The sequence below is a fragment of the Ranitomeya imitator genome, chromosome 5 (assembly GCF_032444005.1).
Source record: "Ranitomeya imitator isolate aRanImi1 chromosome 5, aRanImi1.pri, whole genome shotgun sequence".
Taxonomy (NCBI): Eukaryota; Metazoa; Chordata; class Amphibia; order Anura; family Dendrobatidae; genus Ranitomeya; species Ranitomeya imitator.
Window position 1 is genome coordinate 4,046,025 of NC_091286.1, and position 20,223 is coordinate 4,066,247.

Consider the following 20,223-nt stretch of genomic DNA (forward strand, 5'->3'; position numbering starts at 1 on the left):
GAGGGCAACAACCCAGCAGCAGAGCCACTACCTCAGCCTTTATGCAAGGAGGAAAAGGAGGAGCACTGCCAGAGTCCAAGGAGAAGCACTGCAGAGCCCTGCAAAATGACCTCCAGCAGGCCACAAATGTGCATGTGTCTGCACAAACTGTTAGAAACCGACTCCATGAGGATGGTCTGAGTGCCCGACGTCCACAGATGGGGGTTGTGCTCAGACTAACACCGTGCAGGACGCTTGGCATTTGCCACAGAACACCAGGATTGGCAAATTCACCACTGGCGCCCTGTGCTCTTCACAGATGAAAGCAGGTTCACACAGCACATGTGACGATGTGGCAGAGTCTGCAGATGCCGTGGAGAGCGATCTGCTGCCTGCAACATCCTTCAGCATGACGGGTTTGGCAGTGGGTCAGTAATGGTGTGGGGTGGCATTTCTTTGGAGAGCCGCACAGCCCTCGATGTGCTCGCCAGAGGTAGCCTGACTGCCATTAGGTACCGAGATGAGATCCTCAGACCCCTTGAGACCATATGCTGATGCGGTTGGCCCTGGGTTCCTCCTAATGCAGGACAATGCCAGACCTCATGTGGCTGGAGTGTGTCAGCAGTTCCTGCAAGATAAAGGCATTGAAGCTATGGACTGGCCGCCCGTTCCCCAGACCTGAATCAGATTGAGCACATCTGGGACATCATGTCTCGCTCCATCCACCAACGTTGCACCACAGACTGGCCAGGAGTTGGTGGATGCTTTAGTGCAGGTCTGGGAGGAAATCCCTCAGGAGTCCATCCACCGCCTCAACAGGAGCATGCCCTGAAATTGTACAGTAGGGAGGTCATACAGGCATGTGGAGGCCACACACACACAATACTGAGGATCTTTTCCTCCTCAAGAGCCATTTCCACTGAAGTTGGATAAGCTTGTAATTTGATTTTCCACTTTGATTTTGAGTATCATTACAAATGATTAGGTTCTCTTGTTCTGAACACATTCCACTATGCAATGAATAAAAATTTGCAACTGGAATATTTCATTCAGTGATATCTAGGATGTGGGATTTTAGTGTTCCCTTTATCTTTTGACCAGTGTATAATAGGAACAGGTCACCACTTCCACATTTCTCGCACACTCCTGGTTTACAAATACTGAAGTTGTGCACGTGGTCTTCTAGTGGTAGCCAGGGAAATCACCAGCCGGCTGCCCCTGTATGATGGAAACACATCTGCCAATGTGAAGTGGCGTTAGCTTGAATAATCGCTTTGGGGGCCTTTTAGGCTATGTGCACACGTAAGAAAAGAGGTGCAGAATTTTCTGCACAAAATCTGCAGCTATTTGCAGAATCTGCAGCCGCCGTTTTTATGGAGAATTGCTGCGGATTTTCTGCGGTTTTTGCCACTGTGGAATTTTAACATGGAGGGGTGCGGAAACGCTGCAGATCCGCACAAAAGAAGTGACACGCACTTCTTTGAAATCCACAGCAATTCCACACTGATTTTTCGGCACCATCTGCATTTTTTTTCCCCCATTAGCTAACATTGTACTGTACATCACAGTGCAGATCTGCAGCGTTTCTGCGCGGAAAAATCCGCTGCGGATCCTCAGCAAATCCGCATCGTGTGCACATACCCTAAGGCTCTGCCTCTTCTTGACACTGCATTGGCTGTCGGTCCCACTGGAGAGAGGAGATATCTTCTCAGGGAATAAAGTGGGGAGGTGGAATACATAACCGAGAAAGCCTTCCACATCCAGATGTGCGAAAGCCTGTAAGTGACTGAGCCAAGACTCGGGCATAACAGACACTTTTCCAGGAGGTGCGCAGCGCTGGTCAGTGAACATGGGGATAGTCCATTATTTACAAAATATGTTGTGGATTGCGCTTCTTCAAATGATCAAAAACAGCTGCAGATATCACCAGCCGAGCCCATTCTGTAATAGTATCTGTACAAACTCACGCTCGCTGTCAGTACCAAGATAATAGATTTATTTCAGTAATGGCAACATCACAATGAGGGGAAAGTGATGCTAAAGTATTCACGTAGAATTCCCTCCACGTCCTGCGGCTCGTAATTTCTGACCATTACCGAGCGTCCATTATCAGCCCCTCGAATCATGGCAGAAAGCACTGAAAGAGAAATGTTATGTAACAGTCAGATAGGAGAAAACAGGGCGCCGCGCTGGACCTGAGCGGCACGCAGCCAGCCGGGGCGCCGTGCTGGACCTCAGCATGGGATATTTTGCACTCACAAGTAATGACTAAAAGGTGAATTGAGGAGACCTCACCTCGACCACTAGACACTCGGAAAAGGCACAAAATCTTCTTGTTCATGGCCACTGCTCGACCCAACTCATATCCAACTCCCAGAGATGGTTGTGTCACCTCTGCCACCACCACATCCGCGCGCTGCAGCCAGGACACGTCTCTGTCATGGATGAATTTGTCTCCCTCTTCCTGAGCATCCTCCCCTACAGATAACGACCGTCCGTCACATAGGAAAAACCTCATCACATCCCAGCAGAAATGATGATACCCCAAGATAAAGGGGATGTGCGCAGATATGCTGAGGACCAGCATTGTACATTCACACTGAAGGCATCAAAACTATGAATTAACACATGTGGAATTATATACTTAACAAAAAAGTGTGAAACAGCTGAAAATATGTCTTATATTCTAGGTTCTTCAAAGTAGCCACCTTTTGCTTTGATGACTGCTTTGCACACTCTTGGCATTCTCTTGATGAGCTTCAAGAGGTAGTCATCAGGAATGGTTTTCACTTCACAGGTGTGCCGTCAGGTTTCATCGTGTATTCGATGAGCGGTGGCAGCGTGTATGAGCGGGTGTGTGGCCTGGGTCGGTGTGTAATTTATGCTCCCATTACAGCATAGGACAGAGGTTGAATGCTGGACTGAGAGTGGGGAGATAGATTAACCCTTGCAGGCACAACCCCAAGTCACGTGCTGAGAGCAGGCACGTTACAAATAAATGACACCATCGAGAAGGGATCCGTGTCAGTATCTAACACTGGCCAGGTAGTATAAAGCAGCCACGCGGTATCTAACACAGCCCACGTAGTATTTAGCAGTGTGGGCACCATATCCCTGTTAAAAAAATTAATTAAAATAAAAAAAGTTATATACTCACCTGCAAGCGGGATCCAGCGAACCTCTGGCGATGTGCGCGCGGCTGCCGCCAGCTTCCGTTCCCAGGATGCATTGCGAAATTACCCAGAAGACTTAGTCTCATGAGACTGCTAAGTCTTCTGGGTAATTTCGCAATGCATCTCTAGGAACGGAAGCTGGCGGCAGGTGCGAGCGCATCGTCGGACTACGGAAGGTGAGAATAGCAGGTTTTTTGTTTTTTTTATTATTTTTAACATTATATCTTTTTACTATTGATGCCGCATAGGCAGCATCAATAGTAAAAACTTGGTCACACAGGGTTAATAGCGGCGGTAATGGAGTGAGTTACCCGCGGCATAACGTGGTCCGTTACCGCTGGCATTAACCCTGTGTGAGTGGAGACTGGAGGGGAGTATGGAGCGGGCGCTGACTACGGAGAGTATAGAGCAGGCGCCGGGCACTGACTGCAGGGGAGTAGGGAGGGACTAATCGGACTGTGGCCGTCGCTGATTGGTCGCGGCAGCCATGACAGGCAGTTAGCGAGACCAATCAGCGACTTGCATTTCCATGACAGACAGAGGCCACGACCAATGAATATCCGTGACAGACAGACGGAAGTGACCCTTTGACAGTAGATACACACATTATATATACACACATATATACATACACGTATGACAACTGGTATATACTATATACAGGGGAGATGACACAGGTACAGTCATGGTCAAAAGTATTGACACCCCTGCAATTCTGTCAGATAATACTCAGTTTCTTCCTGAAAATGATTGCAAACACATTCTTTGGTATTATTATCATTTAATTTGTCTTAAATGAAAAAATACAAAAGAGAATGAAGCAAAACATTGATAATTTCACACAAAACTCCAAAAATGTGGGCCAGACAAAAGTATTGGCACCTTCAGCCTAATACTTGGTTGCACAACCTTTAGCCAAAATAACTGCGACCAACCGCTTCTGGTAACCATCAATGAGTTTCTTACAATGCTCTGCTGGAATTTTAGACCATTCTTCTTTGGAAAACTGCTCCAGGTCCCTGATATTTGCAGGGCGCCTTCTCCAAACTGCCATTTTTAGATCTCTCCACAGGTGTTCTATGGGATTCAGGTCTGGACTCATTGCTGGCCACCTTAGAAGTCTCCAGTGCTTTCTCTCAAACCATTTTCTAGTGCTTTTTGAAGTGTGTTTTGGGTCATTGTCCTGCTGGAAGACCCATGACCTCTGAGGGAGACCCAGTTTTCTCCCACTGGGCCCTACATTATGCTGCAAAATTTGTTGGTAGTCTTCAGACTTCATAATGCCATGCACATGGTCAAGCAGTCCAGTGGCAGAGGCAGCAAAGCAACCCCAAAACATCAGGGAACCTCCACCATGTTTGACTGTAGGGACCGTGTTCTTTTCTTTGAATGCCTCTTTTTTTCTCCTGTAAACTCTATGTTGATGCCTTTGCCCAAAAAAGCTCTACTTTTGTCTCATCTGGCCAAAGAACATTCTTCCAAAACGTTTTAGGCTTTTTTAGGTAAGTTTTGGCAAACTCCAGCCTGGCTATTTTATGTCTCGGGGTAAGAAGTGGGGTCTTCCTGGGTCTCCTACCATACAGTCCCTTTTCATTCAGACGCCGACAGATAGTACGGGTTGACACTGTTGTACCCTCGGACTGCAGGGCAGCTTGAACTTGTTTGGATGTTAGTCGAGGTTCTTTATCCAACATCCGCACAATCTTGTGTTGAAATATCTTGTCAATTTTTCTTTTCAGTCCACATCTAGGGAGGTTAGCCACAGTGCCATGGGCTTTACACTTCTTGGTGACACTGCGCACGGTAGACACAGGAACATTCAGGTCTTTGGAGATGGACTTGTAGCCTTGAGATTGCTCATGCCTCCTCACAATTTGGTTTCTCAAGTCCTCAGACAGTTCTTTGGTCTTCTTTCTTTTCTCCATGCTCAATGTGGTACACGCAAGGACACAGGACAGAGGTTGAGTCAATTTTAATCCATGTCAACTGGCTGCAAGTGTGATTTAGTTATTGCCAACACCTGTTAGGAGCCACCGGTAAGTTACAGGTGCTGTTAATTACACTAATTACAGAAGCATCACATGATTTTCGGACAGTGCCAATACTTTTGTCCACCCCCTTTTTTATGTTTGGTGTGGAATTATATCCAATTTGGCTTTAGGACAATTCTTTTTGTGTTTTTTCATTTAAGACAAATTAAATGAAAATAATAATACCAAATAATTTGTGTTTGCAATCATTTTCAGGAAGAAAATGAGTATTATCTGACAGAATTGCAGGGGTGTCAATACTTTTGGCCATGACTGTATATACTCTATACAAGAGGAGATGACACAGGTATATACTATATACAGGAGGAGATGACACACTGGTACATACTATATACAGGGGAGATGACACAGGTATATACTATATACAGGGGAGATGACAGGTATATACTATATACAGGAGGAGATGACATATATACTATATACAGGGGAGATGACAAGTATATACTATATATAGGAAATGACAGGTATATACTATATACAAGAGCAGATGACAGGTACATACTATATACAGGAGGAGATGACACATATACTATATACAGGAGATGACATACAGGTATACTATATACAGGAGGAGATGACATACAGGTATATATATATATATATATATATATATATATATATATATATATATATATATATATATATATATATATATATATATATATATATATATATATATATATATATATATATTTGCCTAAGGGTTTTTCCGTCTGTCTGTCTTTCTGTCCTGGAAATCCCGCGTCTCTGATTGGTCGAGGCCGCCAGGCCTCGACCAATAAGAGACCGGCACAGCATCGACGTAGAAACCCCACGTCTGATTGGTCGAGGCCGCCAGGCCTCGACCAATCAGCAACGGGCACAGCGCCGATGATGTCATAATGGTTGCCATGGCGACGGTGATGTCATAAAGGTTGCCTCGACCAATCAGCGACAGGCACAGTCTGCCGCGAATTCTGGAATCATTATTGTCCATATACTACGGGGACATGCATATTCTAGAATACCCGATGCGTTAGAATCGGGCCACAATCTAGTACTATATAAAAGAGATGACATACAGCAGGTATATACTATATCCAGGGGAGATGACATACAGGTATATACTATATACAGGAGATGACACAGGAATATACTATATACAGGAGATGACATACAGGTGTATACTATATATAAGGGAGATGACAAACATGTGTATACTGAGGGGAAAATGAGGGGTGTGAGGTGAAAATGAAAAGGTGGCGGCACCGTAGTGCAGTGATTAGCACAGCAGCCTTGCAGCGCTGGAGTCCTGGGTTCAAACCCCACCAAGGACAACATCTGCAAAAAGTTTGTATGTTCTCTCAGTGTTTGCGTGGGTTTCCTCTAGACATACAGATAGGGAATTTAGATTGTGAGCCCCATCGGGGACAGTGATGATAATGTATGTAAACTGTAAAGCGCTGCGGAATATGTTAGCGCTATATAAAAATAAAGATTATTATTATAAAAGGTGTGAGTGCAAAATGAGAGGAGTGAGGGAAAATAGTGGAGTGATCGGAAAACGACAGATGTGAGGTCGAAATGACAAGTGTTAGGGGGGAAAATAAGAGGTGTAAGGGAGAAAATGAGAGATGTGAGGGGGAAAATGAGAGAAGTGAGGTGCTATAACTAACCACAGATATTTACTATGCCCAGGCAACGCCGGGCTCTTCAGCTAATATATATATATATATATATATATATATATATATATACACACACACACACACACATACATATACAGTGGGGCAAAAAAGTATTTAGTCAGCAATAGTGCAAAGTTCCACCACTTAAAAAGATGAGAGGAGTCTGTAATTTACATCATAAGTAGACCTCAACTATGAGAGATAAACTGAGAAAAAAAAAATCCAGAAAATCACATTGTCTGTTTTTTTTATCATTTTTTTTGCATATTATGGTGGAAAATAGGGATTTTTGTGTTACTCACCATAAAATCCTTTTCTCCGAGACGCTCATTGGGGGACACAGGACAGTGGGTGTATGCTTCTGCCGCCAGGAGGCTGACACTAAGTAAACTTGAAAAAAAGTTAGCTCCTCCTCCATCGTATACACCCTGACACTGGCTACCAGAGACTCCAGTTTGGTGCAAAAAGCAGTAGGAGAACAAAACACAAAAAATAATATAACAGCATAAATACAGAAACTTTATGTCTAGAAAAGATCCTACTGACTAATGTAATCAGATATAACCAAAGCAGCCATAAGGCTACCAGGGAGGGAGCTGTGTCCCCCAATGAGCGTCTCGGAGAAAAGGATTTTACGGTGAGTAACACAAAAATCCCTATTTCTCCTTCGCCTCATTGGGGGACATAGGACAGTGGGATGTCCTACAGCAGTCCCTGGGTGGGAAAAATAACTCACCAGTCAAAGACATCCAGATGATGGTTGTCTATAAATGCGCCACTGCCGCTTGAAGAATCCTTCTACCCAGACTTGCATCTGCAGAGGTCTGGGAGTGGACATTATAATGTTTGACAAACGTATGCAGACTAGACCAGGTCGCAGCTTTGCAAACCTGTTCTGCTGAGGCCTGGTGCCGAACGGCCCAGGAAGCCCCCACCGCTCTTGTTGAATGAGCCTTGATTCCGGCCGGAATCGTCATGCCCATGGTGCGATAAGCCTCCTGAATGGTCGCCCTTATCCACCTGGCCAGGGTAGATTTTGAAGCAGCGCATCCCTTCCTGCGACCCTGCGGAAGGACAAACAGAGCATCTGTCTGGCGAAAAGGAGCAGTTCGGGAAACGCACCTCCTCAGAGCCCTTACCAGGTCCAACGTATGGAGAGCTTTTTCTACACGGTGCGTAGGTGCCGGACAAAAAGAGGGCAGAACAATATCTTCATTGATGTGGAATGACGAAACAACCTTCGGCAAAAAAGACGGTGCTGGCCTGAGAACTACCTTGTCCTGATGAAACTGCAGAAAAGGGGAACGACAAGAAAGGGCTGCCAGCTCCGATACCCGTCTTATGGACGTTATGGCCACTAAAAAATACGACTTTCCAAGAAAGAAACATCAAAGAAATATCTTGAAGAGGCTCAAAAGGAGCATTCTGTAAAGCCCTTAAAACCAGATTAAGGTCCCAAGCTTCCAAAGGAGTCCTATAAGGAGGGACCTTATGAGCAACTCCCTGGAAAAAAAGTCCTGACCTGACGAGTAGTAGCAATCTTGCGCTGAAAAAGGACTGATAAAGCCGAAATCTGCCTTTTAAGAGTACTTGGAGCAAGCCCAGAATCCAGGCCTGCTTGAAGGAAGGCTAGAATGTTCGGAATGGAAAAACGCAGAGGAGGCAGCCCGCGCTCTCTACACCAGGAAAGGAACACCTTCCAAGTGTGATAATAAATCTTGGCCGAGACGGGCTTACGTGCACTGATCATGGTATCCGCCACTTCTTGAGAAAACCCTGCCTGGGTTAAAACCCAAGATTCAACGGCCAGGCCGTCAAACGTAGGACCTCTGAGTTCTGGTGGTAGATCGGCCCTTGAGATAGAAGATCCGGCCGATCGGGGAGCCGCCAAGGAACCCCGGCGAGAAGTTGTACCAGGTCTGCATACCAGGTCCGCATACCAGGTCCGTCGTGGCCAATCCGGAGCGATCAGGATGGCCGGTGCTCTCTCTGATTTGATTTTCTTGATTACCCTCGGGAGCAGTGCCAGAGGAGGGAACAGATAAGAGAGATGAAACTGGTTCCAAGACAATACCAGCGCATCCACGGCGATCGCCCGGGGGTCTCGGTACCAAGAGACAAAACTGGGTATCTTGGCATTCATCTTGGACGCCATTAGATCCATGTCCGGAGTCCCCCAAAGATGGCAAATCTGCAAAAATACCTCGGGATGGAGAGACCACTCCCCGGAGGCCAGACCCTGACGGCTTAGGAAATCTGCCGCCCAGTTTTCTTCGCCCGGAATGTGGACCGCTGAGGTTACAGAGTGATTCCTCGTCGCCCAGAGTAGGATTTGCTCTACCTCCCGCATGGCTGCCTTGCTGCGGGTGCCCCCCTGGTGATTTGTGTAGGCTACCGCTGTGGCGTTGTCTGATTGAATTCGGACAGGGCGACCTGCTAGAAGATGGTGGAAATGTAACAAGGCTAGTCGAACTGCTCGAATCTCTAAGATATTGATGGGGAGGGCTGATTCCAGAGGAGACCAGAGCCCCTGAGCAGTGTGATGAAAGAATACTGCTCCCCAACCCAGGAGACTGGCATCTGTTGTGACCACTAGCCAATTGGTTGGGGGAAAGGGCTTCCCACTGAGTAGAGATGAGCTGTTTAGCCACCAAGAGAGGGCCAGCCTGGCTTGGAGGGACAACCGAAATCTGCGGTTGAGAGAAAGAGGATTTCTGTTCCACACTGATAGGATTGCTTGTTGGAGGGGTCGAAGATGAAGCTGTGCAAACGGAACCGCCTCTATAGTCGCAACCATCTTTCCTAACACCCTCATGCCAGACCGAATCGTATGAGGGCCCGGTTGTTGAAGATTCCTCACTTCCCGCCGAAGGGCTAGGACCTTGTCCTGGGGAAGGAAAGGTGTCGAAGATCATGCCTAAAAATGAGATCTTCCGGGACGGCTGTAGGGATGACTTCCTTAAATTCACCAGCCAACCTAGACGAGAAAGGGTGTCCAGAGTGAAGCCGACATTTTCCCTGCAAGATTGAAAAGTCGGTCCCTTGATCAGCAGATCGTCCAGGTATGGCAAGACGACTATACCTCGGGAGTGCAGAATGGAAACCACTGTAGACATGACCTTTGTGAACACCCTGGGAGCGGAGGCCAGCCCGAAGGGTAATGCCGTGAATTGAAAGTGTAGATTGTTTACGGCAAACCGGAGAAATCTTTGATGAGGTGGAAAGATGGGACTATGTAGATAAGCATCCTGAATGTCTACTGAGGCCAAAAACTCTCCCTTTTCCAAAGAGGCGATGACTGACCAGAGAGACTCCATCCGAAAGTGACGAACGCGGACAAACCTGTTTAAGAGTTTGAGATCTAGAATAGGCCTTACTGCTCCGTCCTTTTTGGGCACTACAAAAAGATTGGAATAAAAGCCCTGAAACCTTTCCTCCCTTGGAACAGGAGAAATGACACCGCTTATACGAAGGGACTCTACGGAATTGAACAGGCTTTGACGAAGAGACTTGGACCTGGGAAGACGGGATGGAAAGAACCGGGGAGGAGGCAGCTGAACCAGCTCTATTTTGTACCCTGAAGATACGAGCTCTCCAACCCACTGGTCGTGGATTACCTGAAGCCAGACCTGGCGAAATAAAAGTAGACGTCCGCCTACTCTGTTGGAGACACCCAGAGGAGGCCTCCAGTCACTTAGCCGAAAATCTTTGAGTCCTAGATCCTCTGGATCTAGTAGATTGGGGACGCATTCTTCCCCCCTGGCTGGCCGTATAAGGGGACCGACCGTCTAGGTCCTGATTGGATCGACCCTGCGCAGGAGAGCCTGATGCTGGGACCCATCTAACGTTGCGAAAGGTTCTAAAACGGGCCTGAAATTGGCGACGAAAAGGCTGTCTAGACCTCTGCTGAGGAAGAAACTTACTCTTCCCTCCTGTGGAGTCAGAAATAAGCTGATCCAGCTTCTCTCCGAACAAACGACCACTCTGATACGGTAGGTAGAATCAGCCCGCCAGGACCTTAACCAAAGAGCCCTTCTGATGGCAATAGCATTAGACGCAGCCGAAGAAGAACAATCTGCCGCATCAAGGGATGCGTTAATCAGATAACTACCAGCCATTGCTACCTGAGATGACATTTCTGCCAATTCTGCTGACAAATTACCTTCTTGGAGAGCCTTAGATAACGACTCTGACCAAGAAATAATAGCCCTGGCAACCCAAGTTGCTGCAAAGGAAGGAAAAAGTGCTGAACTTGAAGCCTCAAAGACGGAACGAGCCAAGCTCTCTATAAGACGATCCGTAGGATCCTTAATCGATGAGCCATTAGGGAGAGATAGCAACGTGTTAGAGTCTAAATGGGACACTGGAGGATCTACAGAAGGGTTTCCTGCCCAGTTACTACAAAGTTCCGCAGCAAAGGGATACCTGGCCTTCAGAGCTCTTTGCCCTGAAAAACGCTTGTCCGGGTGCTCCTGGTCGCGTTGAATCAGATCCTCAAACTCAGGGTGAGAGGAAAAAAACCCTATGGGCCCGTTTAGCCCGCTTAAATGAGACCTTATGATCAGAGGATGAGGCGAGCTCGTCCTCTATCTCTAAAGACTGATTGACAGCCTCAATCAGGCTACCTACCGACTCCTGAAAACCAGGTTTCTCAAAATTAAGAGACACTTCTGACTCGTAATCAGTCTCAACTTCCCCGCTTTCTGCAGGGGAAGGAGAACGAGATACGGAACTCCAGGATGCGGAAGCACCCGAGTGCCTGGACGACGCTTTGCGAATCCGCTTTACATGCGTCTGTCTAGAGTGAGCGCGGCCCCTGCAGGCCGAAGGCTCCCGAGACCCCGAGGCCCTCTCCGAATCAGGTGGACTACCGTCCCTGACTGCCGGGGTCTGCAGAGATTTGATTGCTTCAGTAAGGGACGCCATGGATTGCGACAAGGACGTGACCCATTCTGGCGGGGCTGCCCCAGCATCTGCTTGAGGAACCGGAGAGACTACTGGAGAACTGGCAGGGGGGGGGGCTCCTGGGCGCGTTCAGAGTCACAGGCCTCGCAGAGGCGATTACTTTGGGCGTGCGGAAAAGGGGCACGACAAGATACACAACCGGTAAAAAGAACCGTGTGAGTCTTAACCCTTCTAGACATAACGAGCCGTAAAGCTATACCCAGGGCCAGAGACTGGGACAAAAAGAAGGCTTCAGCCAGATGGAGGAAGAAGCACTTACCCCAGTCCTGTGTCCCCACGAGTACCGTGATGGATCCTGAAAGCACGATGCGGAGCCCAAAAGCGCTGTCTTATATGCACAGCAGGCCTTAGGGGGGAGGGACCGCCAAACGATGCTGCGGCCTAGAGCAGGCCCGAAGCCGGGGCCTCAATTTTTCCCCCTTAGAGGGAGGAGAGCCGGAACCGGAAGTGACGCGCCGGAGGGGGCGGAGCCTCACAGCGCGGTCCGATGGCCGGAAGTCCCGGCTCCAGGAAGCTGCCCCACGCCCGAAGCAGCCAGGCAGGGCCGAAGCCTCGGGGGGACAGCGGCGCCGATCATACCCGCAGCGCCGCTCCTAACGCCGCGGCGCCGCCGGACCACGCTGCAGCGTAGCTGCGCTGCAGCGCCGCTGTCATAACGCCACAGCGCCGGATAACGCTGCAGCGCCGCTGTCCTAACGCTGCAGCGCCGGATCACGTTGCAGCGCCGCTGTCCTAACGCCGCAGCGCCGCCTCACCAAGACGCCGGCCTCAGCAGCGCTGAAAAAGGCACCGCACTCCCGGAGGACGCAGCAGCAGGTAATGCCAGGAGCCCCCCCTTGTCATACCGCACTCATCGAGGGGTAGAACCAATGACGGTGCAGGAACCCTATCTCCATTATCCCCAGGATAAGGAGAGGGACCGTCCACCACCCCAGCTAACACCGCAGGGGTGTAGAAATCAGGGGGGAACACACGGACATCTTACGGGCACCTGTACAGCCTGGAGTCTAGCTACCTCAGGGTGGTCAGGGCTAAGTCCGGTGAAGAATCCCACGTAGCGGGGAAGGATACGTGGAGAGACATCGCACGTACTTGCCCGTTGATGGTTTGGGGAGATCGGACCCTCAAAAAGGTCCGTCGCCCCTTCAATCCAAAGATGTTGAAAAATCGGGTCCAAAGATCCAGGACCCAGAGATGTGCCTCCTTGAGACACTAAGCATAAACTGGAGTCTCTGGTAGCCAGTGTCAGGGTGTATACGATGGAGGAGGAGCTAACTTTTTTTCAAGTTTACTTAGTGTCAGCCTCCTGGCGGCAGAAGCATACACCCACTGTCCTGTGTCCCCCAATGAGGCGAAGGAGAAATAAGTATTTGGTCAGAAACAAACAATCAAGATTTCTGGCTCTCACAGACCTGTAACTTCTTCTTTAAGAGTCTCCTCTTTCCTCCACTCATTACCTGTAGTAATGGCACCTGTTTAAACTTGTTATCAGTATAAAAAGACACCTGTGCACACCCTCAAACAGTCTGACTCCAAACTCCACTATGGTGAAGACCAAAGAGCTGTCAAAGGACACCAGAAACAAAATTGTAGCCCTGCACCAGGCTGGGAAGAGTGAATCTGCAATAGCCAACCAGCTTGGAGTGAAGAAATCAACAGTGGGAGCAATAATTAGAAAATGGAAGACATACAAGACCACTGATAATCTCCCTCGATCTGGGGCTCCACGCAAAATCCCACCCCGTGGGGTCAGAATGATCACAAGAACGGTGAGCAAAAATCCCAGAACCACGCGGGGGGACCTAGTGAATGAATTGCAGAGAGCTGGGACCAATGTAACAAGGCCTACCATAAGTAACACACTACGCCACCATGGACTCAGATCCTGCAGTGCCAGACGTGTCCCACTGCTTAAGCCAGTACATGTCCGGGCCCGTCTGAAGTTTGCTAGAGAGCATTTGGATGATCCAGAGGAGTTTTGGGAGAATGTCCTATGGTCTGATGAAACCAAACTGGAACTGTTTGGTAGAAACACAACTTGTCGTGTTTGGAGGAAAAAGAATACTGAGTTGCATCCATCAAACACCATACCTACTGTAAAGCATGGTGGTAGAAACATCATGCTTTGGGGCTGTTTCTCTGCAAAGGGGCCAGGACGACTGATCCGGGTACATGAAAGAATGAATGGGGCCATGTATCGTGAGATTTTGAGTGCAAACCTCCTTCCATCAGCAAGGGCATTGAAGATGAAACGTGGCTGGGTCTTTCAACATGACAATGATCCAAAGCACACCGCCAGGGCAACGAAGGAGTGGCTTCGTAAGAAGCATTTCAAGGTCCTGGAGTGGCCTAGCCAGTCTCCAGATCTCAACCCTATAGAAAACCTTTGGAGGGAGTTGAAAGTCCGTGTTGCCAAGCGAAAAGCCAAAAACATCACTGCTCTAGAGGAGATCTGCATGGAGGAATGGGCCAACATACCAACAACAGTGTGTGGCAACCTTGTGAAGACTTACAGAAAACGTTTGACCTCTGTCATTGCCAACAAAGGATATATTACAAAGTATTGAGATGAAATTTTGTTTCTGACCAAATACTTATTTTCCACCATAATATGCAAATAAAATGTTAAAAAGACAGACAGTGATTTTCTGGATTTTTTTTTCTCAGTTTGTCTCCCATAGTTGAGGTCTACCTATGATGTAAATTACAGACGCCCCTCATCTTTTTAAGTGGTGGAACTTGCACTATTGCTGACTGACTAAATACTTTTTTGTATATATGATAGAGATAGATAGAGATATATATATATATATATATATATATATATATATATATATATATATATATATATATATATATATATATATATATATATATATATATATATATATATATATATATATATATATATGTACTATAGATGGTGGCCCGATTCTAACTCGTCGGGTATTCTAGAATATGCATGTCCACGTAGTATATTGCCCAGCCACGTAGTATACAGCACAGAGCCACGTAGTATATTGCACAGCGACACGTAGTATAATGCCCAGTCACGTAGTGTATTGCACAGCGACGTAGCATATTGCCCAGGTACGTAGTATATTGCCCAGCCACGTAGTATACAGCACAGAGCCACGTAGTATATTGCCGTCACGTAGTATATTGCCCAGTCATGTAGTATATTGCACAGCGACGTAGTATATTGCCCAGTCACGTAGTATATTGCTCAGCCACGTAGTATACGGCCCAGTCACGTAGTGTATTGCACAGCGACGTAGCATATTGCCCAGGTACGTAGTATATTGCCCAGCCACGTAGTATATTGCCCAGCCACGTAGTATATTGCCCAGCCACGTAGTATATTGCCCAGCCACGTAGTATATTGCCCAGCCACGTAGTATATTGCCTATATTGCCCAGTTACGTAGTATACAGCACAGAGCCACGTAGTATGTTGCCCAGCTACGTAGTATACAGCAGAGCCACGTAGTATATTGCCCAGTGACGTAGTATATTGCCCAGCCATGTAGTATATTGCCCAGCCACGTAGTATATTGCCTATATTGCCCAGTCACGTAGTATACAGCAGAGCCACGTAGTATATTGCCCATCCACGTATGTCACAGGTTAAAAAAAATAAAAATAAACATATACTCACCTTCCGAGGGCCAGTTGTAGTTCGATCACATGACCGTGACGTCATGGCAGGTCCTTCTCCCATACCACCGTAACCTATCGCTTGCATTGAGCGGTCACCGGAGCGTAGCCAGGTGCAGGAAAGGCGGCGGAAGGTGAGGATATAATGATTTTTTATTTTTTTATTATTTTTAACATTAGATGTTTTTACTATTGACGCTGCATAGGCAGCATCAATAGTAAAAACTTGGTCACACAGGGTTAATAGCAGAGGTAACGGAGCGAGTTACCCGCGGCATAACGCGGTCCGTTACCGCTGGCATTAACCCTGTGTGAGCGGTGACTGCGGGGAGAATGGAGCGGGCGCCGACTGCAGGGGAGTAGGGAGGGACTTATCTGACTGTGCCCGTCGCTGATTGGCCGCGGCAGCCATGATAGGCAGCTGGCGAGACCAATCAGCGACTTGGATTCCATGATAGACAGAGGCCGCGACCAATGAATATCCGTGACAGACAGACGGAAGTGACCCTTAGACAATTATATAGTAGATACACCCCCAGGGCGCATCGGGTATTCTAGAATATACATGTCCTCGTAGTATATGGACAATGATGATTCCAGAATTCGTGGCAGACTGTGCCCGTCGCTGATTGGTCGAAGCAACCTTTATGACATCGTCGCCATGGCAACCATTATGACATCATCGTCGCTGTGCCCGTTGCTGATTGGTCGAGGCAATCAGAGACGCGGGATTTCCAGGACAGACAGACAGACAGACAGACGGAAAAACCCTTAGACAATTATATATATATATATATATATATATATATATATATATATATATATATATATATATATCTCTATCCCAGGTATGACCCAGCCAACTACAGAGGCATATGCGTCAGCAGCAACCTGGGAAAACTGTTCAACAGTATACTGAACAAGAGGATCCTCACCGAGCACAACGTCCTCAGCAAGAGCCAAGCAGGGTTCATGCCGAACCACCGCACCACTGACCACATCTATACTCTGCACAGCCTCATTCAGAGACACGTCTACAATACAAAGAATGGGAAGATATACGCCTGCTTTGTTGACTTTAAAAAGGCCTTTGATTCAGTGTGGCACCCGGGCTTATTCCTGAAACTGCTGGAGAGTGGAATAGGAGGAAAGACCTACGATGTCATCAAAAGCTCCTACACCAAGAACCGCTGCAGCGTGAGTGTGAACGGCAAAAGAACGGCTTATTTCCAGCAGAGCCGCGGAGTCAGACAAGGCTGCAGCCTAAGTCCAACGCTCTTCAACATCTACATCAACGAGCTGGCCACCGCCCTGGAATCCTCCTCAGCACCAGGACTCACCCTCCACGACGCTCAGGTGAAATTCCGGCTGTACGCAGATGACCTGCTGCTGCTGTCACCAACCGAGAAAGGCCTCCAGGACAACCTGAAAATCCTAGAGAAATTCAGCTCCACCTGGGCTCTACCGGTCAACCTAAAGAAAACCAACACCATGGTGTTCCAGAGGAGAAAGAGAAGATCAGACCAACACCCATCATTTATCCTCAACAACTGCGACCTCACAGGAACAGACAAATATACCTACCTGGGCCTAGAGATTCACCGGTCAGGGAGCTTCAAACAAGCCATAGAGACCCTGAAAGACAAGGCCTGCAAAACCTTCTATGCCATCCGAAGGACACTCTACCATCTGAAGCCACACAGTGAGGGTCTGGCTAAAAATCTTCGACTCCATCATCGCCCCAATCCTCCTGTATGGCAGCGAAGTCTGGGGTCCTCACCTACCCAGACTGGTCAAAGTGGGATTCCAGCCCAACAGAAATATTCCACCTGGAATTCTGCAAGCACCTTCTCCAGGTCCATCGGAGCACCTCCAACAGTGTTTGTCGGGCCGAGCTGGGCAGATTCCCTCTACACCTAACAGTTCTAAAGAGGGCGCTGTCATTCCGGGCTCACCTGCATAGGAGCAATCCAAGCTCCCATCACCATAAAGCCCTGATACATGAAGGTGAAACAGAAAAACCAGAACCCTCGGAACAGCCCAGCCAAACCCAACCTGACAAAAGCCGGAATTAGGAAGATGGCAGACGAAGGCCAGGAGAGGTATGTCAGTGACTGGAAGAATGATATCATCAGCTCACAGAAACTGACCATGTACCGGAGCCTACAGAGAGACTACAGACTGGCGCCATATCTGGAGAAACTCCCGGACCCCAGAGACCGCCAGATCCTGAGCCGATATAGACTCAGTGCCCACAGTCTGGCCATCGAATGTGGCCGACACAGGCAGAGCTACAAGCCCAGGGAGGAAAGACTGTGCCAACACTGTGACCAGGAGGCCATAGAGGACGAAACCCACTTCCTGCTACACTGCTCCAAATACTCAGCAGTGAGGGACACTCACTTCAGGAGACTCACATCTCTTCCCAGACTTCATCACCATGAAGGAGGAACAGAAAACATATATCCTGCTGGGAGAAGAAGAGAGAGCGGTGGAGATAGCAGCGCGGTATGTGAGCGAATGTCATAGACTGCGAGAAAGAGAACTATGATGCCATGGACTATAGCCCCCACCCTGGATCTGCCCCATCCACCTCCCCTATGCCATGGACTATAGCCCCCACCCTGGATCTGCCCCCATCCACCTCCCCTATGCCATGGTCTATAGCCCCCACAATGGACCTGCCCCATCCACCTCCCCTATGCCATGGACTATAGCCCCCACAATGGATCTGCCCCATCCACCTCCCCTATGCCATGGACTATAGCCCCCAACCTGGACCTGCCCCATCCACCTCCCCTATGCCATGGACTATAGCCCCCACCCTGGATCTGCCCCATCCACCTCCCCTATGCCATGGACTATAGCCACCCACAATGGATCTGCCCCATCCACCTCCCCTATGCCATGGACTATAGCCCCCACAATGGACCTGCCCCCATCCACCTCCCCTATGCCATGGACTATAGCCCCCACAATGGATCTGCCCCATCCGCCTCCCCTATGCCATGGACTATAGCCCCCACAATGGATCTGCCCCCATCCACCTCCCCTATGCCATGGACTATAGCCCCCACAATGGATCTGCCCCATCCACCTCCCCTATGCCATGGACTATAGCCCCCACCCTGGATCTGCCCGCATCCACCTCCCCTATGCCATGGACTATAGCCCCCCACAATGGATCTGCCCCATCCACCTCCCCTATGCCATGGACTATAGCCCCCACAATGGACCTGCCCCCATCCACCTCCCCTATGCCATGGACTATAGCCCCCCACCCTGGATCTGCCCCCATCCACCTCCCCTATGCCATGGACTATAGCCCCCACAATGGATCTGCCCCCATCCACCTCCCCTATGCCATGGACTATAACCCCCACAATGGACCTGCCCCATCCACCTCCCCTATGCCATGGACTATAGCCCCCACCCTGGATCTGCCCCATCCACCTCCCCTATGCCATGGTCTATAGCCCCCACAATGGATCTGCCCCCATCCACCTCCCCTATGCCATGGACTATAACCCCCACAATGGATCTGCCCCCATCCACCTCCCCTATGCCATGGTCTATAGCCCCCACAATGGATCTGCCCCCATCCACCTCCCCTATGCCATGGTCTATAGCCCCCACAATGGATCTGCCCCATCCACCTTCCCTACAGCTCCTACCCAACATCCCCACAGTCCCTATCCCTATTGCCTTTATACACTTGCTTTGGCAAAACTGGTGTGTATTTGGTCCTGACAATAAAGCTTCTTTGAATCTTGAATCTATATACACCCCCTGTCCCTGGTCACACAGTGTATATATATGTATACACCCCCTGTCCCTGGTCACACAGTGTATATATATGTATACACCCCCTGTCCCTGGTCACACAGTGTATATATATGTATACACCCCCTGTCCCTGGTCACACAGTGTATATTATATGTATACACCCCCTGTCCCTGGTCACACAGTGTATATATATGTATACACCCCCTGTCCCTGGTCACACAGTGTATATATATGTATACACCCCCTGTCCCTGGTCACACAGTGTATATATATGTATACACCCCCTGTCCCTGGTCACACAGTGTATATTATATGTATACACCCCCTGTCCCTGGTCACACAGTGTATATATATGTATACACCCCCTGTCCCTGGTCACACAGTGTATATATATGTATACACCCCCTGTCCCTGGTCACACAGTGTATATATATGTATACACCCCCTGTCCCTGGTCACACAGTGTATATATATGTATACACCCCCTGTCCCTGGTCACACAGTGTGTATATATGTATATATATATATATATATATATATATATATATATATATATGTATATATATATATATAATTAGTTCATATTAGTACAATGACGTTATCTTCCAAGTTTCATTAAGATCATTTTAGGGATTCAGTCTTTATGCGCCATATTCTGCCATACCTATGCCTACAGTGTTATCACGGTTGGAAACGGAAAAACGATTTTGAGCTCCGTTTTTTTTATTGGAATAAGTTCATATTAGTACAATGACGTTATCTTCCAAGTTTCATTAAGATCTTTTTAGGCCTCTTTCACACTTCAGTTATTTGGCGTCAGTCACTACCGACATAGTGACGGATTGACGGATCCGTCACAATTGTTGTAAAAACGGTTCTAACGGATCCGTTTTTTTGACGGATCCGTTACTTGGGGGTTGTCTGGGAAAAGTATCTTCTTTTTGGA

General features: G+C 48.2%; 1 protein-coding gene across 1 annotated transcript in view; it reads right to left on the reverse strand.

The window, feature by feature from the left end:
- Window positions 1-1,958: 1,958 nt before the first annotated feature.
- Window positions 1,959-20,223, reverse strand: part of DNPH1 (2'-deoxynucleoside 5'-phosphate N-hydrolase 1) — a 37,792-nt gene continuing 19,527 nt past the window's right edge. Inside the window, exons 2-3 of the mRNA XM_069768219.1 lie at window positions 2,275-2,457; window positions 1,959-2,116 (exon numbers count right to left, since the gene is read on the reverse strand). Coding sequence (XP_069624320.1) covers window positions 1,995-2,116; window positions 2,275-2,457 — 305 coding nt within the window. The 3' untranslated portion in view covers window positions 1,959-1,994. The remainder of the gene's footprint in view (window positions 2,117-2,274; window positions 2,458-20,223) is intronic.